Source organism: Hylobates moloch, unplaced genomic scaffold (assembly GCF_009828535.3).
Source record: "Hylobates moloch isolate HMO894 unplaced genomic scaffold, HMol_V3 SCAFFOLD_6, whole genome shotgun sequence".
Taxonomy (NCBI): Eukaryota; Metazoa; Chordata; class Mammalia; order Primates; family Hylobatidae; genus Hylobates; species Hylobates moloch.
The window spans coordinates 155,374,853-155,398,733 of NW_026652281.1; the positions used below are offsets into that span (position 1 = coordinate 155,374,853).

General features: G+C 46.1%; 1 protein-coding gene across 2 annotated transcripts in view; it reads left to right on the forward strand.

Moving 5' to 3' along the window:
• The first annotated feature begins 1,813 nt into the window (after positions 1–1,813).
• ZNF354B (zinc finger protein 354B) overlaps positions 1,814–23,881 on the forward strand; it is a 30,651-nt gene continuing 8,583 nt past the window's right edge. Inside the window, exons 1-4 of one of the 2 annotated variants that reach the window (XM_032158832.2) lie at positions 1,814–1,987; positions 2,856–2,939; positions 8,217–8,343; positions 8,941–9,036. In XM_032158832.2, coding sequence (XP_032014723.1) covers positions 2,907–2,939; positions 8,217–8,343; positions 8,941–9,036 — 256 coding nt within the window. In that variant the 5' untranslated portion in view covers positions 1,814–1,987; positions 2,856–2,906. Of the gene's footprint in view, positions 1,988–2,208; positions 2,940–8,216; positions 8,344–8,940; positions 9,037–23,881 lie in introns of those variants that run through there. The other variant, XR_009213921.1, reaches the window with a different exon arrangement.

Genomic DNA, 23,881 nt, shown 5'->3' on the forward strand with positions numbered 1-23,881 from the left:
CATGGCAACAGGGTGGGCGTGGCTCTACAGGTAAGGGAATGACTCCTTGTGCATCCAGGTGGACAGTTGTGCCGTATGGAATTACCTATATGGGAAGATTGGTATTTAACACACAGGCTACTTTCTTCTATCATTTTGACTACTTTAGATTCTACATGTAAATGAAATCATGCAGTATTTGTATTTCTGTGCCTTCTTTATTTCACTTAACATAATGTCCTCCAGGTTCATCCATATTGTCACATGTCAGGATTTCTTTATTTTTTTTAAGGCAGAATAATATTCCATTGTGTATATAAACACATTGTGGCCGGGCTCGGTGGCTCACGCTTGTAATCCCCGCACTTTGGGAGGCCAAGGCGGGCAGATCACGAGGTCAGGAGATCGAGACCACGATGAAACCCCGTCTCTACTAAAAATACAAAAAAAAAATTAGCTGGGCGTGGTGGCAGGCGCCTGTAGTCCCAGCTACTCGGAGAGGCTGAGGCAGGAGAATGGCGTGAACCCGGTAGGCGGAACTTGCAGTGAGCCCAGATCCCGCCAGCCTGGGTGACGGAGGGAGACTCCGTCTCAAAAAAAAAAACTACAAAAATTAGCCGGGCATGGTCGCGGGTGCCTGTAATCCCAGCTACTTGGGAGGCTGAGGCAGGAGAATTGCTTGAACCCGGAAGGCGGAGGTGGCAGTGAGCCAAGATTGCGCCATTGCACTCCAGCTTGGGTGACAGAGCAAGACACCATCTTAAAAAAACAAACAAACAAAGAAAACATTTCCTTTATCTATTCGTCGGTCAACAGATACTTAGTTGTTTCCGTATCTTGGCCATGGTGAATAATGCAACTAACATGGGAGTGCAGGTATCTCATGGAGTTTCATTTCCTCTGGATCTATAGCCAGAAGTGGGATTGGTGGATCTTAATGTAGCTCGTTACAATTTTTTGAGGAACCTCTAGACCGTTTTCTGTAATGATTGTACCAATTTACATCCTTTTGATAGTGGCCATCCTAACGGAGATGCAGTGATTTCTCACTGAGTTCGGGTTTGTATTTCTCTTATACCTAGAGATGTTTACCATCTTTTTATATGTTTGTTGCTCATTGCCCATTTGTATCTCTTCATTGGAGAATTGCCTATTCAAGTCCTTTGTCCATTTAAAAATCAGGTTATTTGTTTTTGTCGTCGTTGAGTTGTAAAAGTTCCACATAAATCCAGGATATATTGCAAATCAGATATATGATATGTAAGCATTTTCGTCTATCCTGTAGATTGCCTTTGTTTCCTTTGATTAGCCAGAGTTTTTAAGTTTGATGTAGTCCCATTTGTCTATTTTTGCTGTTATCTGTGCTTCTGATGTCATATTCAAGAAATCATTGCCATCTCCAGCATCTTGAAGTTTTTTCCCTTTTTACTTTAGTAATTTATAAAATAATTTGGTCTCACATTTAGGTTTTTAATCAATTTTGAGTTAATTTTTATGTATGGTGTACGGTCAGGGTACAGGTTCATGTTTTGCGTGTGGAAATCCAGCTTTGTCAACATCTTTTGCAGGGGATTATCCTTTCCTAATTGTGTAGTAGTTGTTTTCGTGCCGCCCACGCCATCCTGAAATTCACACACAGAGTTGCAGGTTACTGCCCTCCGGGAACCTCCCCTTCTCTTCCGAAGAACCAGGAACCCGGGGCTCCACAGCTCACCCGGGCCTTCTCATACGTGTGGGCGCCTAACAGCTCAGCTGCGACCCCGCCTCAAACGCGTGGAACTACACTTCCCAGAAAGCCAGCGTCCTCCCGTGGACTCCATTTCCTAGAGGCCTTAGCGGCCGCCCTGCTCCTCTAGGTCCCGGCGTTCTGCGGAGCTTTCGCTGCTCGGTGAGCGGCGCGGGGCTTGAGGTCGCCCAGACGTCGGAGGAGCCGGGTCAGGAGGCTGGAGCTTCCTGCTTGCGGAGTGCGGCGGAGAGGCGCGGCCCGGGAACGCCGGATGCTGGGGAGGTGAGCGGCATGGCTGGCTGCGCCGGGAAGAGGCGGCGCCTGGCGCCAGGACGGCTTGAGGCCGCGGGGCTCCAAGGGCCTCTGGGCGCGGGTGGGCACCCCCGCGTCTGTCACCGGACCCCGCGCCAGGACTTGGACTCTCGCCCCTCATGGGCCGCTCTGGTGCCGCTGCCGATGCCCCTGCCTCTGGCTCGCGCCGCCCGCCGTGAACGCGGGGCCAGGCGTTTCCTCCCGGGCCCACCCTGCCCGCACCGTGTGGGCCTCGCGGACTCGAGGCGCCGGGACCCCCAGCGCAGGGCAGAGGCAGCCGGGCCCGGTTTCTGAGTCAGTCCCCAGGACTGCCACCCCTCCTGCCTCGGGACACCCAGCGCTTTCGTCTTCAAAGCCGTTTTCTGTGGAGTCAGGAGATGATTTGTTGGCGGGAGGGAGAGGAACCAGGTGGGAAAAGGCTTGAGGCGGAGGGAAGTCGTCCCGGGGCCGTCGTGGTGGGAGTCCCGGCCTGCCTCTCAGGGGCGTGAACGGGGCAGGTGCCCCGGTGCTGCCTCAGTTTCCTGAGCGGTGCGGTGGGTGCTGGCAGTGCCAGCTGGCGCCGAGGAACTCAGCGGCGTGGGGCGAGCCCTGGCCCTGATGGGCTCAGCGGGTCGCTGCTGCCACGGCGGGTCCAGCGTCCCCTCTGTAAGCCCCAAGCCTGTGAGGCCTGGGCCTGGCCTGGCTGCCCAGCGCTGCTCTGGTCCGCGGGCTCCTGGCTCCTCCCGAATCCCTCTGAGGGCGCGCGGGGTCTTTCTCAGCGGAAGTCGGGGTTTCAGAGCTGCGGATTCCAGGGCTGGAAAGCAGAAGGGGTTCTTCCTGGCTCCCTTTTTCTTCTCAGATCTGCCTTCTGGAGACTGCACCGTCCTCACGGGAGAGCCAGAAAGAGGACATGGCTGCCGGGCAGCGGGAAGTGAGGCCCCAGGTGAGCTCATTGCTCCTTCAGATCCTAGTGGATGGATTTTCCCCACTAACTGGAGTTCTTCACCCGGGACCATCTTCAGCCAGGATGGAGCCCAAGTCTTTTTCCTTTGGAGGAGCTGGTCTGCCCTCATGAGTGGTGGATTCTGTAGGGAGGACCACCCACCCCCCCCCATCCGTGTCTAGTGGTTCTTTTTTAATTAACACACTTTGTTCACTAATCTTCATCCATTGTGTGACTAGTTTGGCAAGTAAGATACCACAAGTCTGTCTATCACTAGGGACAGAACAAACTTACACATCTGGGGAAAATCCCTGCCTCCTTCACTCACCCATGTCTCCCTTCCTATCCTTTGCAGGAATACTTTCTCTCTTCACCCCTGAGAATCCTCATAACACCAACCCTTCCCCAGGCTTCTCCAACGCATAGCTTTTAGTTTTTTCTCCCTCTTAACTTTGTGAATCATATTCTTTGCTTGTATCACTCTCTTGAAAACTATTGCAGACCGTTTTCATTTTTGTGTAGTGGGAATGAGGAGGCCATCCTTTCTAGGTGAGACAAGAGTGAACAGAGTTGGAGAGGTCGCTTGACTCGCAGGACACAGAGAGAAGACCCCTCAGGTAGCCGCAGAAGAGTTTCATGGGATAGCAGTAGTGCAGAGGCAGCGTAGGTGGTAGTTAGGAAGTAGGGCTGTCAAGCCAGATGGCAGCGTTTTAACCCATCTCCTCTGTTGCTGTTTGTGGGCCTTGGGCTTCACCTCTCTGTGCCTCAGTTTTCTCACCTGTAAAATAGGAATAACAACCGTGCCCACCTCCCAGCGTAGATGGAGGGGATCACATGAGTTAGTGTGTGGAAAGTGTTTGGATCAGGACCGGGCACTGAGTAGTTAACTGCTCAGTATATGGTGGTTGTGGCTGCTGAGTGACATTACTGTATTAATATATGAATGTTAATATGGATAGAAACTGCAGGACAATGTGTTTAGGGCCCAGAAGGTGTTATCCTTTATTCATTTTTTTGTTTAACAATAATAATGTCCACTGAGTGTCCAGCACGCTAGGGAATGGGCTGAGGGCTTTACATTTGTTCTCTCACTCTCACAGTAGCACAACAATTACAATTCTTGTTCTACATGTGAGGAAACTGAGGCTCAGAAAAGTTAAGTAACCTGAGCACAGTCCAAGTATGTCTGGCTGTGAGTTCCCTCGGACCACCCAGTCGTTCCTGTGGTGCGTCTTTCGGAGTATGGGCAGATCCAGCCACGTGATACTAGAGCGCTTCTGCAGTGTGGCATTATCCTTTTTTTTTGAGACGCAATCTTGCCCCGTCACCTGGCTGGAGTGCAGTGGCGCGATCTCAGCTCACTGCAGCCTCCGCCTCCCCGGTTCAAGCAATTCCCCTGTCTCAGCCTCCTGAGTAGCTAGGACTACAGACATGTGCCACCACGCCCGGCTAATTTTTTTTTTGTATTTTAGTAGAGATGGGGTTTCACCATGTTGGCCAAGATGGCCTCAATCTCCTGACCTTGTGATCCACCAGCCACAGCCTCCCAGAGTGCTGAGATTAAAGGTGTGAGCCACCGCACCTGGCGGCATTATGTTTTAGACTAGCCAACACAGTGGAGTGGGAGCTGAGGATGTGGCCAGAACAGGCTATTGTGCATTTGAGCTGGTATTTGTCCTTGAAGGCATTCTTATTCCATTCCCGCAGAGCCAAGCTGCTCTCCTGACTAGAAGCTTCTCCATCCCAGTGTCTGACTGAGTCTCTGTGGCATCCTTCCTGTCCTTGCTGCCCACGCATCAGTAATGTGTAGATCTGTGTGTAAAATTCAGTGAAGGGAATTTTAAGACCAGAGAGAGAGTGCAGAGTTCACAATTAGAAAACTGGAATTATGATCCTGCTGCTACCTCTAGCAAAGCACATGACCTGGGATCTTGGCTGCCCTGGACCTTGTGTTCTTGTCTCAGGGCCCTATGCAGATACATAGTTGTTCAAATTATTTCATGCATTTTCTAGTCTGCCAGTCAGATTATACATTCTTTGAGAACAAAGATCATTTCTTGTACTCTTCCCCAATATGCAAATAATTTGATGCTCTTTTTCACCATATAAATATTGCAGGGTCATGGTGTAAATTTTAGAGGATAAGACATTTATATATATACATATGCATATGTGTGTGTATATATACATATGTATATGTGTGTGTATATATACATATGTTGTGTGTATATATACATATGTATATGTGTGTGTATATATACATATGTGTGTGTATATATACATATGTATATGTGTGTATATATATGTATGTTTATGGATACGTGTGTATATATACGTGCATAGATATGTGTATATTTATATAGTCGTGTGTTACATAATGACATTTTGGTCAATAAAATACCATAAATGTGACAGTGGTCCCATAAGATTAAAACATAGCCGAAAGATTCCTGTCTCCTAACGACAAAGCCATTGTAACATCATAGTGCAAGGCTTTTCTCCTGTTTTGTGGTGATGCTGGTATAAACAGACCCTACCGTGCAGCCTGCCAGTCCTATAAAAGTATACAACATATGCGATTGTACAGTTCATAATAGTTGATAATATCTGACTGTGTTGCTGGGTTATATATTTATTATACTATTCTTGTTATTTTACAGTGTCTTTCTTTTGCTTGTTTTTTAAAAAGTTAACTGTAACAGCCTCAGGCAGGTTCTTCGAGAGGTATTCAGAAGAAAGCTTTGTTCTCATGGGAGATGACAGCTGCATGTGTGTCATTGCCCCTGAAGACCTTCCAGTGGGACAGGATGTAGAGGTGGAAGACAGTGGTGTTGATGATGCTGACCCTGTGTAGGCCTAGACTAATGTGTGTATTTATGTCCTAGTTTTTAACAAAAAAATTTTTAAAGTAAAAATAAAATTAAAAGCTTTCAAAATAGGAGAAGGCTTATAGAATAAGGATATAAAGAAAGAATATTTTTGTACAGCTAGACAATGTGTTTAAGATAAGTATTACTACAAAAGAGTCAAAGTTTGAAAAAATTAAAAAGTTTAGAAAGTAAAAGTTACAGTAAGCTAAGGAAATTTGTTAAAGAAAACTTAAAAAAAATAAGTTTAGTGTAGCCTAAGTGTACAGTGTTTAAAATGTCTACAGTCATGCACAGTAGTGTCCTAAGTTTCACATTCACTCACCACTCAGCCAGGCGACTTCCAGTCCTGCAAGCTCCATTCATGGCAAGTGCCCTGTACAGGTGTACCATTTCGTCTGTTTTATACTGTAGTTTACCATGCCTTTTCTATGTTTAAATATATTTATATACACAGACACTTAGCATTGTCTTACAGTTCTCTACAGTATTCAGTACGGTAACATGCTGTACAGGTTTGTAGCCTAGGAGTAACAGGCTGTACCATATAGCCCGGGTGTGTGGGAGGCCATACCATCCAGGTTTCTCTCTTATATTCCCATAATGATGAAATGGTTTAACAATGCATTTCTCAGAATGTACCTCCATCGTTAATGCGACACATGACTGTATACTCTATATATTTCATATATACGATAGAAAATAAAATCACCCTTAACCCCACCATCTGGAGATAATCACTGTCATTCAGTTTATTGCATGTCTCAATAATTTTTTATGTATGTAGAAATATTTTTTTTTTCTTTTGGGAGAGGGAGTCTCACTCAGTCACCCAGGCTGGAGTGCAGTGGTGCAGTCTCGGCTCACTGCAAGTTCCGCCTCCTGGGTTCAAGCAGTTCTCCTGCCTCAACCTCCCGAGTAGCTGGGATTACAGGCACATGCCACCACGCCCGGCTAATTTTTTGTATTTTTGTAGAGACAGAGTTTCACCGTATTGCCCAGGCTGGTCTTGAACTCCTGAGCTCAGGCAATCCACCCGCCTCAGCCTCCCAAAGTGCTAGGATTAGAGGCATGAGCCACCACACCTGGCCAGAAACATTTTTTTGAATGGGGACAAACTCGAAACAGTGATATATAACCTGCTTTGTACTTAACATTTTCATGGATGTCTTTTTATGTCAACAAATAGCAATTTATACCATCAGCTCTAATGATTGCCTAGTATTTGTTTGTATTAATGTGATAATAGCTAACATTTGAACCTTTAATGTGAGACTGATATGGTTTTAAGTGCATTGTGCAGATTAACTTATTTATTTATTAAGTATGTGTTAGATTTTGAGAGGCGGTTTTAGAGTACTTTTGAATGGAGCCCAGGACATCTGCCTGGATTGGAATCCCAGCTATACCACTGAACAGCTGTGTGACTTTAGACAAAAATTTTTTTTTTCTTTTTTGAGTTGGAGTCTCATTCTGTTTCCGGGCTGGAGTGCAGTGGCATGATCTCAGCTCAGTGCAACCTCTGCCTCCTGGGTTCAAGCGATTCTCCTGCCTCAGCCTCCTGAGTAGCTGGGATTACAGGTGCACACCACCATGCCTGGTTAATTTTTGTTATTTTTAGTAGAGACCGCGTTTCACTGTGTTGGCCAGGATGGTCTCGATCTCTTGACCTCATGATCCACCCACCTCAGCCTCCCAAAGTGCTGGGATTACAGACGTGAGTCACCGCACCCAGCCAACTTTAAACAAATTTCTTAGCCTCTCAGTGACTTTGCTTTCTGTGATGTAAAATGGGAACAATAACTGTTTTCTTCATAAGGTAATTGTGAAGGTTAGACAAAGTATATACTAACGATTAATATAAAGCTCTATAGTGTCTGGCCCATGTAGAGCATTCAGTAAAAGAGAGGTGTTCTGATTTTCATCATTATTATCCTCAAGCTTGAATCAGCACACAGGTAGTGCCGTAAGTTATTTAACCCAGCCTCTATCAGTGAGTATTTAGGTTGTTTCCTGTTTTTTTTTGCTACTAACACCATGATAAGTATCCTTGTGCTTATATTTTTGTGCACTGTTTCTTACAGTAATTGCTGAGTTAAAGATTATACACAGTTCTAAGTTTTTATGTATTATAAAATTGCCAATGAAAGATTATTCTAATTAAGGCTCCCACTAATGGCCGTAATTCCTCCACCCATCTCTTACAGTGGCTGCACAAGGCCTGAATCTCACTGTGTGCTGCTCAGTATATATTTGTTACTGGCCAATTGTTCATTAAAAGAATGACCTGGAACCTTCAGAAGCTTGAACAGTATCAGAAGTGTTTCACGGGCAGCCTGTCTTCCCCACTGCCGCCCCCTCCACTCTGTGAGGGTGGTCCTGGGTGAGCTGGAACGACTTTTCCTTACAGGTGTCACTGACATTCGAGGACGTGGCTGTGCTCTTTACCCGGGATGAGTGGAGAAAGCTGGCTCCTTCTCAGAGAAACTTGTACCGGGATGTGATGCTGGAGAACTATAGGAACCTGGTCTCACTGGGTAAGGAAATTTCCCCTCTAGAAACAGAATTCAAAAATCAGGATATCTCAGCACCTCCTTCCCTGAATAAAAGCAGTTGATCACTGAAAAATTTGAGCTGAGTTTGAGGATTGTGTGAATCAGATCTCTATAAATAAACATTGAAAACTTACTTTCTCCTAATAAGTATGGAATTGCTCTATGTCTTGGCGGGTGAATGTTGATAATTATCTCCTTCCTGCTGCACAATTTCACATTAGAAATTCTCTCATAGTTCAGGCAGCATTTTCCTGCTTTGGTTGTTCTGTGGTTTGTTTGCTCATCCTCAGCAGAGGGCTTACCTCATCCTTCTTCATCGACCTACCATTGCCTTTCCCACTTCTTTCCAGTCAGATGAATCTTGTAAAATCCATCTTCAAAAAGGAATCATAAGATGTTTTCTCATTTTAAAAAAAAGCTACTTGATAGATCATTCTGTAGATGCCAGTTTATAAGTTTTAATTACATCATACATGCAACGTTCCTTCTGTAGAAAAGCCACGGTACCCTAATAATCAGAGGATACTTCGTTGTGTCAAAACGAAGACTGAGACTTTTTTTGTTGTTGTTTATGTGCAGGACTGTCGTTTACCAAACCAAAAGTCATCTCCCTGTTGCAGCAAGGAGAAGATCCCTGGAAGGTGGAGAAAGACAGTTCTGGCGTCTCCTCTTTAGGTAAGTGGGTGGCCCGAGGTGCTCGGGAATCGCTGCAGACGGGTCTGCTTAATGAGAGGAGGTAGGAACGTTGGTTGGGAAATTCCCTTGAGGGTTCTCAGGCCTCAAGAAGTGGTGGGGAAGGGGAAGCCCAGGCTCTTAGACAGGATTACTCCCTTGTAGTCACTTCCCCATGAATCCCTCAATCTCTTTTCTTACTCTTTCCTGTTGTTTTAGAATAGGGCTGTATTTTCATGTATTCATTCAGCAAACAGTATATTTAAGGAATTTCAAATAATCACTCTGGCTGAAGCTCAGGGTGTATTTGGGAAAGGAGGAGGTGAGGAAGGAGATAGCCTAGAAAGCTAGGGAAGGGCCGCGTGGTAAGTGCTTGGGCACAGTTCTAAGAGGTGGAAACTGTCCCGTGGGGCACTGGAAATCATTGAAGGATTTGGGCAGGAATCATTTCGTCCTTGGTATCTTATAAAAGTTGGTCTGAATCAGAAACAGTTGAGTCTCCATCCGTGTAAGAACAATGAAGGGACCTGCGGCGTGTCCTTACTCTGGTGAGCATCACCACCCTGAAAACAAATCCAGGGACGTGGACAGAGCTCCCAAAAAGTTACAGAGCATTGTTAGGACGCCACCATTTATGTCTAATGAAAATTATGTGTATGTGTAATGTGCATGCACGTAAGCAGAGAGAAAGGTTAGAAGGACACACCTTAGCTGGTGACATTAGTTACAGTTGGAATGGGATTGAGAATGGGTCCATGAAAGGGGATGTTATTTACATGTAATGTTTTAATTTTTCACAAAGAGAATATATTCATGACGTTGCTATGTGATTGGAATTTAATACAGATGGTCACTTTGGGAGTATCGTGATTGAAAGTGAGGCAAAACTAGAGGCGGGAAGCCTTGCAGAGCGATTGCAGTCATGGAGGGAGGCAGGAGGTGGAAGGGCCTGGATGAAGGCACTTGCCATGAGTTCGTGAGGGAGGAGGCAGCGCCTGCGTGATCAGGGCACAGGAGCAGTTGGGTGTGGGATGGATTTCACTTGAGATGTGAGTGAAGTAGTCAGGGAATCCTGGTGTAGTGACAGGGCCGAGACTCAAGGGAGGTCAGGGAGCCATCAGCATGACGGGCATTAGAAGCCTGGAGCTGGCCGGGTGAGGGGGCCAAGTGGAGGCCTGAATTTCAGGAAACAGCATTTGCGAGGTGCTTAAGCAGGAGGAATCTGACAGAGCCTGAGAAGTAATCAGAGGAGAGAAACGGGGAGGGGCCATCGTGGCAGTGGGGGGCTGAGAGCAGTTGAACTGGGGGGGCTCTGGCTCTGGGGGATTGAGGTTGAACCCTCTCCCACAGCTTTGTATAGCATTGGGCAGAAAGGGATGCAGGTCTCATGCTTCTGGAGTGCACAATCTGGTGGGGGACAAGGTGAACACACTCAGTGCACACAAGGCACAGAAGGACACGTTCCAGTGAGGACCACATGGGAAAGACACTCAGTGCTGTGAGAGTGCAGAGCAGGCAGGTGGCGTCAGCAAAGGCTTCCCTGTGGAAGGGCCTGGGATCAAAGGACTGAAGAATTGCTCAGGCCTAAAGAATGGTGTTTGTGGCCGGGCGCGGTGGCTCACGCCTGTAATCCCAGCACTTTGGGAGGCCGAGGCGGGTGGATCACAATGTCAGGATTTTATCGAGACCATCCTGGCTAACATGGTGAAACCCCGTCTCTACTAAAAATACAAAAAATTAGCCAGACGTGGTGTTGGGCACCTGTAGTCCCAGCTACTGGGGAGGCTGAGGCAGGAGAATGGCGTGAACCCGGGAGGCGGAGCTTGCAGTGAGCCAAGATCGCGCCACTGCACTCCAGCCTGGACGACAGAGCAAGACCTCATCTCAAAATAAAAAAAAGAAACCCCGTCTCTACTAAAAATAGAAAAAAATTAGACGGGCATGGTGGCGGGTGCCTGTAGTCCCAGCTACTTGGGAGGCTGAGGCAGGAGAATGGCGTGAACCTGGGAGGCGGAACTTGCAGCGAGCCGAGATCATGCCACTGCACTCCAGCCTTAGTGACAGAGCAAGACTCCACCTCAAAAAAAAAAAGAATGGTGTTCGTGAAGGTCCAAAGAAGTAAAGCCAGTGAGGAGAAGGTAGAGCCAGGCACTGAAGAGAGCCGTGGGCCCTGTCACAGAGTTTGGTTGGTGCTTGAGAGCTAAACACAGGCTCTGAGGAGCCACACGTATCCCAGGGCAGGCCCAGGCTGTATTCTGCAGCTGTCAGCCCATGTGAGGAACCTGACCGCCACAGTGCAGGGCTTGTCAAGTCCAGAGGGCTCAGTGATGGCCCCTCGTGCCATGGGTCCAGCGAGGAGCCGCAGGGCAGGCAGCCTTGGTCCCCATAGCCCCTGTGCTGGGGAGAGCTTTCTCGTGATGATAGCTTGAACTTTTTTTTTTTAATAAGGGAACCACACTTGTGTTTTTAATCTCCTTTGATAGAAATACACTAATTGTATATTAAATTAAAATTTAATGAACTGCCAGAGACCACCACAAAGTAAGTTGAATGCAGGCAGCAGGGAACCAGGTGAGACTGAAGAGCGGCGTCAGTCTGGCCATTATGTGTGGGCTGAATCTGGTGTGGAAGATCAGGAGGAAAGAATTGTTCCCTTTCCCTTTAACTGGGGAGCATCTGATGGCTGAGTAAGTCTCCCCTCTAGAGAGCAGTATTAACAGGCTGAAAATATGACTGGAGTGCAGAGCTGTCCAGAGGGATGCCGGGCACCTGATGGTATTGTCAGTCAGTCCCTTTTCAGATTCGGGAGGATGGCCCTGCGGGAAAACCGTGAGCAGTTTATTGAGTAAGGAAGGATGTCAGAGCTGTTTCTTGCCCGATTCCTCGTGGTGGGATGACCTTCCTCCTCCTTTTGTCAGATGGAAGTCAGATGGCATTCCTAGGGTGCTGACGTGCTTGCATCTCTGCTGCACCCCTGTTGGGGTTCCTGTCTGCCTGGACTAAGATTGCCCCAGGACAGCTTCCTTTTCCCGTGCGCGCTCACTTTATTGAGAGCGTGGTTGAAGGACTGGGATGTTCCTGGAATTATCTCAGATTATTAACTCTAGCTCGAACCAAAAACTCAACCTGTAGCCTGGGTGAGGTGGGTCACGCCTGTAATTCCAGCACTTTGGGAGGCCAAGGTGGGAGGATCACTTGAGCCCAGGAGTTCGAGACCAACCTCGGTAACATAGACCCCGTCTATGTTTATATAACTTTAAAAAAGAAAAAAATATTTTAGACAAAAACCTACCCTTTGAACAGCCAGTGATAGAAAAACTTATGCTCTCCATGATAGGACTCTCTTGAACCTCCAGTAGCCTCAAAATGTACTTGTACAAAGTTATTTTCTTTTGAGATGGACTCTTGCTCTGTCGGCTAGGCTGGAGTGCATTGGCGTGATCTCAGCTCACTGCAGTGCCCTCCTCCCAGGTTCAAGCGATTCTTGTGCTTCAGCCTCTCGAGTAGCTGGGATTACAGGCACATGCCACCATGCCGGGCTAATTTTTGGCATTTTTTTAGTAGAGACCAGGTTTTGCCATGTTGGCCAGGCTGGTCTTGAACTTCTGACCTGAAGTGATCTGTCCCCCTCAGCCTCCCAAAAGGCTGGGATTACAGGCGTGAGCCACCGCGCCTGGCCTGCTTTGTTTTCTTACTGCAAGAAGCCATCTTGGGTAGGCTGAATTGTGCAGGGTGGTGAGTGGAGGGGTTGCTCAGCAAGGTTTGCTGAAGCGCAACTGCACACGGGGAGGATTGTCTTTTCCTGATTTACACGGAATGCTGTGGGGCTTAGCAGCAGCCCTTATGACATGGCCTGGAATGGGTTTAAAAAGTGACTGCTGACAAGATGGAAGTGTGGCCACAATGCTCTGTAGCCCTGTTTCATTTTACTTGTTTTTGTAGAGATGGAGGTCTTGCTATGCTGCCCAGGCTGTTTTTGAACTCTTGGCCTCAAGCAGTCCTCCCATGTCAGCCTCCCAAAATCCTGGGATTATAGGCCTGAACCACCACACCTACCCAGTATAGTCCAGTTCAATTTGTATGAGTTAGTCTTTTTCTTGTTTGCCAGCAAAGACTCGTACATATGCCCTGCCTTTCCCCTCCTACCAACAACATCTCTTCTCTTCATAACTTCCAGAATTGTCTATTTAAAGAGTAAATCAACCATATTGCTTCTGTACTCAAAATCTCCATTGGTTTCCATCCCATGCGGTATAGCCCAAAGTCCCCATCATGGCCTTCAAGAGACCTACATGGTCTGGCCCTGGCTACCTCTTCACCCTGATCTCCTTCCACTCTGGCCTTCATTCGAGGCCTCTGATCACCCTTGGCCGCCCTGAGGTTTGTCAGGGGGGCCAAGCAGGCCCCCACTCAGGGCCTCTGCCCTGCTTTTTTCTGTCTGGGACCGTTCTTCGTGGCGGTCATGCGTCCATGTGGCTCACTCACTGCCTTGTGCTGCACAGGCTTCGGCTCACACAGGCACAGATCATCTGACATGCAGCCCTGCAGCCCCCACGCTATCTCCTCAGCGTGCTTTATTTTCCTTCCCTGTGCTTAGCACTGTGTAATAGACCTGTGTCTTCATCATCTCTCTCTGCCTCTGCATTGTAAGCTGCTGTAGGAGGGGTTGCCTCATTCATTCACTCCTGTTTTCCAAGAACCTAAAACAGTCCCTGGCCAGGGTAGGCGTCCAGTTGTATAATGAATGAACGAGTGACTTGGACTAGGTTAGTGGTGTTGGAGACGGAAAGAAGTGAACCAGTCCCAGAGATGTCCAGGAGATACAGCCAGCAGGACTTGGATTCGACGTGGAAGATATACGAGATAGGGTTGTCAGGGATGCTTGTTTTGTTTCTGGTTTGTTCTGGGATGGCCGGTGTCATTCAATGAGATACTAGCACTGGAAGGAGATTAGATTTGGAGGATGGTATGAGTTTGATATTTTTACTTTTCAGGGGAATTTTACTTTCTTTAGAAAATTTTTTACTTTAAGATAATAGTACATTTATATGCAGTTGTGAGAAGTAGTATAGAAAGATTCTATGTCCCTTATACTCATTTCCAAAACCATAGTGTAATATCACAACCAAGATATTGACATTGGTACAGTGAAGATACAGAAAGATCCCTTCAGTCAGCACAGAGATCCCTCCTGGTATCCATTTTTAGACATACCCATTTCCCTCTTATTCACTGCCCCTGTTCCCTGCCTCTTTTTCTGCAGTCTTGATAATCACTAATGTGTTCTCCATTCTATAATTTTATCATTTCAAGAATGTCATATACATGGAATAATAAAATGTATACAACGTTATGGGATTTTTTTTTTTTTTTGCCCCACTTAACATAAATCTCTGGAAATTCATCTGTGTAGCTGTATACATCAGTACTTCATTTCTTTTAATTGCTGAATAGTGTTTGGTAGAGTATATCATAGTTTGTATAGCCATTCCCTTGTTGAAGGACATCTGGATTATTTACAGTTTTTGGCATTTAAGTATAATGCTGTTACAAACATTCATGTGCAAGTTTTTGTGCAAAAATTAGTTTTTATTTCTGTGTGATAAATGCCCAGGAGTGCAATTGCTGAGTCATCGGGTAGTTGTATGTTTAGTTTTTGAAGACATAGCCAAGTTGTTTTCCAGAGTGGCTGTGCCATTTTACATTTCACCAGTAGCATGTGAATGATCCAGGGTTGTTGCATCCTTGCCAATATTTTGCCTTGGTACTACTATTTATTTTAACAACTCTGGTAGGTATATGGTGAAATACATTGTGATTTTAATTTGCATGTTCCTAACATCTGTTGATGTTTCACATAGTTCATGTGCTTATTTGCCATTTGTATTTCCTTTTTTTATTTTTTATTTTTTGGAGACAGTCTTGCTCTGTCACCCAGGCTGGAGTACAGTGGTGTGATCTCAGCTCACGCCACCACACCCAGCTAATTTTTGGCATTTTTAGTAGAGACGCGGTTTCACCTTATTGGCCAGGCTGGTCTCAAACTCCTGACCTCAAGTGATCTGCCTACCTCGGCTTCCCAGAGTGCTGGGCTTACAGGCGTGAGTCACCACACCTGGCCTGTGCTTCTTATTTAATACAATGTCTGGGTATTTTGTTCATTTTCTAGTTGAGTTATTTTGGAGTTTTTTACTGTTGAGTTTTGAAAGATGTTTATATATGCCGGATAGTAGTTGCCAGATACGTGGTTCACAAATGCTTTCTCTTACTCTGTAGTTTGTCTTTTTATCCTTTTTACTGGTTCTTTTGCAGAACACAATTTTTAATTTTACTGAGGTCCAGTTGATCAGTGTTTCCTTTTATGGATTGTGCTTTTGGTGTCAAATGTAAGAATTCTGCCTATACTTAGATCATGAAGATTCTCTGCCATGTTCTTCTAGAAGTGCTATAGTTTTACATTTATATTCTTGACCGTTTTTGAGTTAATTTTTGTGTTAGATGCGAGGTTCATTTTTTTGCATGTGAATGTTTAGTTGCTCCATCATTATTTGTTGAAGCCATCTTTCCTCTACTGAGTTCTTTGGTGCCTTTGTCAAAAGTCACTTGGGCGTGTTTGTTGGGTTGTTTCTGGGTTTTCTTTTCCATTCCATTGTTCTGTGTTTCTGTTCCTCTGCCAATACCACACAGTGTTGATTGCTGTATATATACAGGCTTTAATGTTGGGTAGAGTGATTACTTGTTGTTTTTTAGAAAGTTTTATCTACCGTAGTTCTTTTGTTTGTATGAATTTTAGAATAATCATCAATCTCTACAAAAAGAATCTTGCTGAGATTTTGATAGGAATTGCAGTAAACCTGTATATCAATTTTCTGTATTTAGTCTTCCAATCTGTGAACATATGTCGTTCTATTTATTGAGGTCTTTTTTATTTTCTTCCATCAGTGTTTGTAGTTTTCATCATGTGAGTCCTCTATTTTTTTTCTTTTCTTTTTTTTTTTTTTTTTTGAGATGGAGTCTCACACACTCTGCTGTCCAGTAGGCTGGAGTGTAGTGGCGTGATCTCTGCTCACTGCAACCTCCACTTCCTGGACTCAAGCAATTCTCCTGCCTCAGCCTCCCGAGTAGCTGAGATTACAGGTGTGCACCACTATGCCCAGCTGATTTTTGTATTTTTAGCAGAAACAGCGTTTCACCATTTTGGCCAGGCTGGTCTCGAACTCCTGGCCTCAAGTGATCCGCCTGCCTCGACCTTTCAAATTGCTGGGATTACAGGCATGAGCCACCATGCCTGGCCCATTTCCTGCATTTGAATATTGGCCTCTCAAGCAAGGTTGGGGAAGTTTTCATGGACAATAGTATCCTGAAATGTGCTTTCCAAGGTACTTGCCTTCTCCCCACTTCTTTCAGGGATGCCAGTGAGTCGTAGATTTTGTTTCTTTACGTAATCCCGTATTCTCAGGGTTTGTTCATTGGTTTTTATTCTTTTTTCTTTATTTTTATCTGTCTGAGTTCAGAGAGCCAGTCTTTGAGCTCTGAGATTCTGTCCTCAGCTTGGTCTGTTCTGCATTTCAATTGCATTATGAAATTCTTGTATGTTTTTGAGCTCTATTAGATCAGTTTGGTTCTTTCTTATAATGGCCATTTTGTCTATCACCTCCTCTATTATTTTACTGTAATCCTTACATTCCTTGGATTGGGTTTCAACTTTCTCTTGAGTCTTTATGATCTTTGTTCCTGTCCGTGGTCTGAGTTCTATTTCTGTCATTTCATCCTGCTTAGGAGCCCTTGCTGGGAAACTAGTGCAGTCTTTTGGAGGAAAGAAGACACCTTGGGTTTTCGATTTGCCAGAGTTCTCATGATGGTTCTTTTTCATCTGTGTGAGCTTATGTTTCATTAACTGTGATGTAACTTGAGTATAGTCAGTTGACTTCTTTTTGAATGTTTTCAGAGGGCCGGTGTTTTATGCAGGGTGTTTATTCGTAGCTGAATTCTTGTCCTAGTTTCACAGAGGGGTATATTAGCAAAGTAATTCTGGTGTTGAAGTTTGGGCTGTGGTCTGGTAGATGGCGCTTAAGTGTAATGGCCAGTAGGTAGGCTCTTACTCAGCTATGTGACTCCTCTGTATTTCCTCAAGATTGCAGCCGTGGTCCTCAGTGCTCTGAAAATATGGGCTTCTCTCCCACTCGAGTGCTGGCTGCACACCTCAGCTTGGCACTGCCAGGCTGCCCACCACAGCTCTGGGGTGATCTTGGTTTATGTTCCCTCCCTAGCTTGGAGGCAACAGGGGAAGGGACTTTGGTTGGTGGTGGTTGTGGCAGAGAGCCTTTCACTTGTCTATGGGCCTCTACCCTAAAGAGATGCAGGACCACTATCAATCAGTGCAGTTGGCCCAGGGTGGGTGACTGCCCTGTGCCCAAGATGGGGAAGGAGGCCCTGCCTGCTGAGGAGCAGGAGGAGCTGGCAGGGGAAGGGAGGTCACCAGTGAGACAGAGTGACTGCTGCTTATGGCAACTGCAGCTTCCTGGAGGTACAGCTGAAGTACTCAGGGTTTTTGTTCCTTCCTCTGTCCAAGGATAGCAAGGGCAATACCACTGCAGTGGCAGCGACAGAGGGACTTTCGATTGCCTCTGTCAGCTCCACCTCAGAAGCATGGAGCCACTGCTACTGGGAATCTTCAGCCGAGGGGCAAGGTGGCTACACTGCTGGCCAGAGGTGGGGGATCTACTTGGTGAAGAGTCAGGGATTGGTTGTTACAGGGAGAAGAGACTGGGCTGCTGTCCATATAGTGACTGTGGCATGCTAGAAGCACAGATGAAGGCTTCACTGTTTCTTCCCCAGACCGAGGGCAGCAGGTGCAGGACTGCTGCTGTGGCAGTGACATAGGGGCTATCAGTTGCCTCTGGGAGTCCTTCCTCAGGGAAGACAGAGCCACTACCAGTGGGAATGCTCAGCCAGGGGAGGATTGGCTGTTCTGCTGTCCAAAGCCAGGGTCCCTGCCTGGTGAAGAGTTGGGTATGGGAGCTCACAAGGTAGAGAGACTGGGCTCATCTCCATATGGTGGCTGTAGTATACTAGAGGTATCAGCGTAGCGATCGGGCCCTGTGTTCCTTCCCAGCCCAAGGGTGGATAGTGTGGTACCATTTTAGCTATAGTGGTGGAGGGGCTATGGGTTCTCGCTCAGATTTCCTCCTCAGAGAAATGCAGAGCCACCTCCAGCTGAAGCGTTCAGGTAGGCTTGATGGTTGTGCTGGAGTCCCAGGTCAGGAGGCCTTGTCCAGTGAGGAGAAGTGGAAGTGGGGACCTGCGTGGGCAACAGTCTGGCAACATTTTGTGGGGTGGCTGTGCACTTCCTGGAGTTCTGTTCCAGTCCCTAGTCACTGTGCCCCCTCCAGAGCCTGAGGGCAACAGCAGTGAGGGCTGTGGCACAGCAAAATAGCAGCCTGCCTCTCCCTCCGGGAGCTCTGACCTCGGGAAGTACAGAGCTGCTACTGGCCCCAGAGCCTAGGCAGAGCTGGTGTGACCATGCGAGGGTCCAGGACGATGCATATTTCGGCCTGCTTGGTGGCATCCTGTATGGCCCTTAAGTTCTGTTCACTTTTTAAGTATTTTCTTCTTTTTCTTCCTTAGACTCAAGGAATTTTAATTTTCCTGTCTTAAAGTTGTTGATTTTTCCTATGGCCCGCTTAAACCTTTTGAATTTCCCTAGTGAAATTTTCATTTCAGTTATTATGCTTTCAACTCCTAGAATTTCCTCTTGGTTTCTTTTTGTTTACTTTTTATTGATACTTCGACTTATTCATTATTTTCATGAGTCATTCATATTTGCCTCTAGCTCTGAGCATCTTTATGATAGTTGTTTTTGTGTAGCATGCCACCATCTGGTCTTCTCCACAGATGTTTTCTATTTATTTTTTTCCATTGACTGAACCATACTTTCCTATTTTTTTATGCTTTTTTTTTTTTTATACAGTGTTGCAACTCGGGATCAGATTTTCCCACTTCCGTAGGATTTGCTGGGTTTTGTTTTTGTTTGTCTTTTTGTTTTTGTTTTTGCTGTAGGGTGGCACTAGTCCAGGAATTAGCCTGAAGTATAACCTGTAGGTCTTCTCACATTTTTTTCTGGGCCCACGTCTTTCCCTGGCCTTGTGCAGTGACTTTCTAAATTCCCCATGTGTGCAGTTGTTCTTTGTTTTGTTTTGTTTTGTTTTGTTTTTGAGATGGAGTCTTACTCTGTTACCCAGGCTGGAGTGCAGGGGTGTGATCTCGGCTCACTGCAACCTCCACCTTTTGGGTTTAAGCAATTCTTCTGGCTCAGCCTCCTGAGTAGCTGGGATTACAGGCACCCACCACCACACCTGGCTAATTTTTATGTTTTTAGTAGAGACAGCGTTTCCCCATTGGCCAGGCTGGTCTTGGAACTCTTGACCTCAAGTGATCCGCCCACCTCAGCCTTCCAAAGTGCTAGGATTACAGGTGTGAGCCACCATGCCAAATGTCCGATTCCCCAAAGCAGAAAAAGAGGAGAACAGAAGGGGGAAAAAAGTAGGCACTGTTCCTTAAATCTTCTGGAAGCCACATCAGGTCAGTGGGGATTGCAAAAATGACAGCCTGCCTTTGTGTTTGTACCTCCGTGATTCAAAGCAGTAATTTGCAGTCAGAACCCAGATCCCCATTATTTGGAGAACAAGGTCTTTATTGCCACTTTGGCCACCAAAGGCCACTCTAGGGATGCTAGTACGGCTTCAAGCCATGAGATTAGGAGATTGGAGATGGGTAGCTGCTGCCAACTAAAATTAATTTCACTTGACTGGCCAGGCCTTCCCCTAGAAGCTACAAGCCTTCAAATAGTTTCCAGAGTTTCAAAATAGTTGTATCAGACAGATTCTGACACCTCAGTTGTCTAGGTGGATAGATAGAACCTTGGTGCTTCCTACTCTACCATCTTCCCTGACATCTACTTTTTCTTTTACCTTACATTTATTTTGCACTTTTGGCATTTTCTGTCTTTAAGTATGTAAGTAGTATGCCACCATCTGGAGTTCTGATGGAGAGGTGCTACTGATGTCTATTGGGTAGTGTGCTGAGGGTGAGGTCTTGCATAAAAGTCACAGTTAGGCCGGGCACAGTGGCTCACGCCTGTGATCCCAGCACTTTAGGAGGCTGAGGCGGGCAGATCACGAGGTCAGGAGATCGAGACCATCCTGGCTAAAACGGTGAAACCCTGTCTCTACTAAAAATACAAAAAATTAGCTGGGCGTGGTGGCGGGCGCCTGTAGTCCCAGCTACTCGGGAGGCCGAGGCAGGAGAATGGCGTGAACCCGGGAGGTGGAGCTTGCAGTGAGCCGAGATTGTGCCACTGCACTCCAGCCTGGGCAACAGAGCGAGACACCATCTCAAAAAAAAAAAAAAGTCACAGTTATGAAGTTAATTCTTATCATTTGGGGAAGAGATTTTGATAGGTTGCTTCTCACACATCCATCATTATCTTCAGCTACCCAGAAGGCTTTGTTTGATATTTACTCTTTAAATGTAAATTTTATGGCACTTAACCTCGGTGCCCATTTAGGTCTCTTCCAAGTATACTTTCCTTACTTTCCTGTTCTAAAGCCTTTTAAAATAAACTTCCACTCTAGCTCTGAAAAGAAAGAAATAAATGTACATTTTGTCATTTGATAAATATTTAAATTTTCCACTTGGAAGTGTTTTTGTTTGTTTTGTTTTGTTTTTTTTTTTGCTTTTTTGAGATGGAGTTTTGCTCTTGTTACCCAGGCTGGAGTGCAGTGGCACAATCTCGGCTCACTGCAACCTCTGCCTCTTGGGTTCAAGTGATTCTCCTGCCTTAGCCTCCCAAGTAGCTGGGATTACAGGCATGCACCACCACACCTGGCTAATTTTGTATTTTTAGTAGAGACAGGGTTTCACCATATTGGTCAGGCTGGTCTCGAACTCCTGACCTCAAATGATGCACCTGCCTCGGCCTCCCAAAGTGCTGGGATTACGGGTGTGAGCCACCACACCCAGCTGAAAGTATGTTTTTAAAGTATATATATTTTTAGGACCTTGTTGTCTGTGTGTGCTGCTTTTTTTTTTTGAGCTGGAGTCTCGCTCTGTTGCCCAGGCTGGAGTGCAGTGGTGCCAACTCGGCTCACTTCAGCCTCTGCCTCCCAGGTTCAAGCGATTCTCCTGCCTCAGCCTCCCGAGTAGCTGGGATTACAGGCATCTGCCACCACACCCAGCTAATTTTTGTGTTTAGTAGAGATGAGATTTCACCATGTTGGCTAGGCTGGTCTCAAACTCCTGACCTTAAGAGATCTCCCTGCCTCGGCCTCCCAAAGTGCTAGGATTATAGACGGGAGCCGCTGTGCCCAGCCTGTGTGCTGATTTCTTTGCAGAAACCAGAGTTGTTTTTGTTTTTTGTTTTTGTTTTCTGAGACGGAGTCTTGCTCAGCTGCCCAGGCTGGAGTGCAGAGGCCCAATCTCGGCTCACTGCAATCAACGTTTCCCGAGTTCAAGCCATTTGACCGTCTCCGCCTCCTGAGTAGCTGGGATTACAGGCACCCGCCATCATGCCCAGCTAATTTTTGTATTTTAGAAGAGAAGGGGTTTCACCATGTTGATGGGGATGGTCTTGAACTCCTGACCTCCTGTGATCCACCCGTCTCAGCCTCCCAAAGTGCTAGGAATGGGGCATGAGCCGCCGTGCCTGGCCCAGAATCCAAAGTTTTTAAATTGCAACTTTCTTAATAGGTATGGAGTATAAAAGGAAAAAGATTAACCCACTCACTCCTGTTACAAGGAAGGACAGAAAGTGGAAGAAAACTTCATTTTTAGTTTTGTTGTGGAAAAGTTCGAGTATATATAAAAGTAGAGAGAATAGGCTGGGCGCGGTGGCTCACGCCTGTAATCCCAGCACTTTGGGAGGCCAAGGTGGGTAGATCACGAGGTCAGGAGATTGAGACCATCCTGGCTAACACGGCGAAACCCCGTCTCTACTAAAAATACAAAAATTAGCTGGGCATGGTGGCATGTGCCTGTAGTCCCAGCTACTTGGGAGGCTGAGGCAGGAGAATGGCGTGAATCCGGGAGGTGGAGGTTGCAGTGAGCTGAGATCACATCACCGCACTCCAGCCTGGGCGACAGAGCGAGACTCCATCTCAAAATAAATAAATAAAAAAGTAGAATAATATAATGACTTCCCATGTATTTGTCATCCAATTTCTTTTTTTCCTTTTCTTTCTTTCTTTTTTAGATGTGGTCTCACTCTGTTGCCAGGTTTGAGTGCAGTGGCACGATCTTGGCTCACTGCAACCTCTGCCTTTTGGGTTCAAGTGATTCTCCTGCCTCAGCCTCTTGAATAGCTGGGACTGTAGGGGCACGCCACCGCACCCAGCTAACTTTTGTATTTTTAGTAGAGATGGGGTTTCACTATTTCGGCCAGGATGGTCTCGATCTCCTGACCTCGTGATCTGCCCGCCTCAGCCTCCCAAAGTTTTGGGATTACAGGTGTGAGCCACCGCACCTGGCCTCTTTTTTTTTTTTTTTTTTTAAAGGACAGGGTCTCTTACTTTGTTACGCAGGCTGGAGTGGAATTACATAATCATGGCTTATTGTAGCCTCCTGGGCTCAAGTGATCCTCCAGCCTCAGCCTTTTATGTAGCTAGGACTGCAGACGAGTGCTACTATGCCTAGCTAATGTATTTTGTTTGTTTTAGAGATGGGATCTTACTGTATTGCCCAGGCTGATCTCGAACTCCTAGGCTCAAGGGATCCTCTTGTCTTGGCCTCCCAAATTGCTGGGATTACAGGGAGGAGCCACTATACCCAGCCCATCACCCAATTTCAGTAGTTGTCAACTCATGGTCATTTTTTTTTTTTTTTTTTTTGAGATGGAGTTTCACTCTTGTTGCCCAGGCTGGACTGCAGTGACGTGATCTTGGCTCACTGCAACCTCTGATCCTGGGGTTCAAGTGATTCTCCTGCCTCAGCCTCCCTAGTCGCTAGCATTACAGGCGCCTGCCACCAAGTCCAGCTAATTTTTGTTATTTTTAGTAGAGACGGGGTTTCGCCATGTTGGCCAGGCTGGTCTCAAACTCCTGACCTCAGGTGATCGACCTGCCTCGGCCTCCCAAAGTGCTGGGGTTACAGGCGTGAGCCAGCACGCTCAGCCAACTCATGATCATTTTTGTTTCATCTGTTCCAATGATTCTGTACCAGGACTGATTTTATCATTTGTCCATGTCTTGAAAGATTTTTGCTTGTTGCAAGCCTGGAGGGAGGAATTGTGAGGGGCAGGTGCTACTGATGTCTGTTGGGTGGAGATCAAGTATGCTGCTAAACATTCCACAATGCACAGGGCAGTCCACACTATCCACACAACTAAAAAATCAGCCCAAAATGTCATCTGAGGTTGAGAAATCCTTATCTATATCTTGTCTTAATGCACTGACATTTTTATAATGTTACTACATCCAAGAATAGGAGAGGTGATTATTTGTTCGGATATACTTTAATGTCATTCATCAGATATACTTTAATGTCATTCAAGACTGGTATAAAATTTCCCTTATATAGGTTTTTCATATTACTTGTAAATTTACTGTGATTCTTAGTATAAATGAAGGCTATTGATTTTAATGTGTCAATTTTATATCCAGCTACTTCACTGAGTGAGTTTTATCATTCATTCTCTGGACTGTTTTTTTGAGATGGAGTCTTGCTCTGTCATCCAGGCACGATCTCGGCTCACTGCAGCCTCCACCTCCCAGGTTCAAGCAATTCTCCTGCCTCCGCCTCCCAAGTAGCTAGGATTACAGGTGTGCGCCACAATGCCCGGCTAATTTTTGTATTT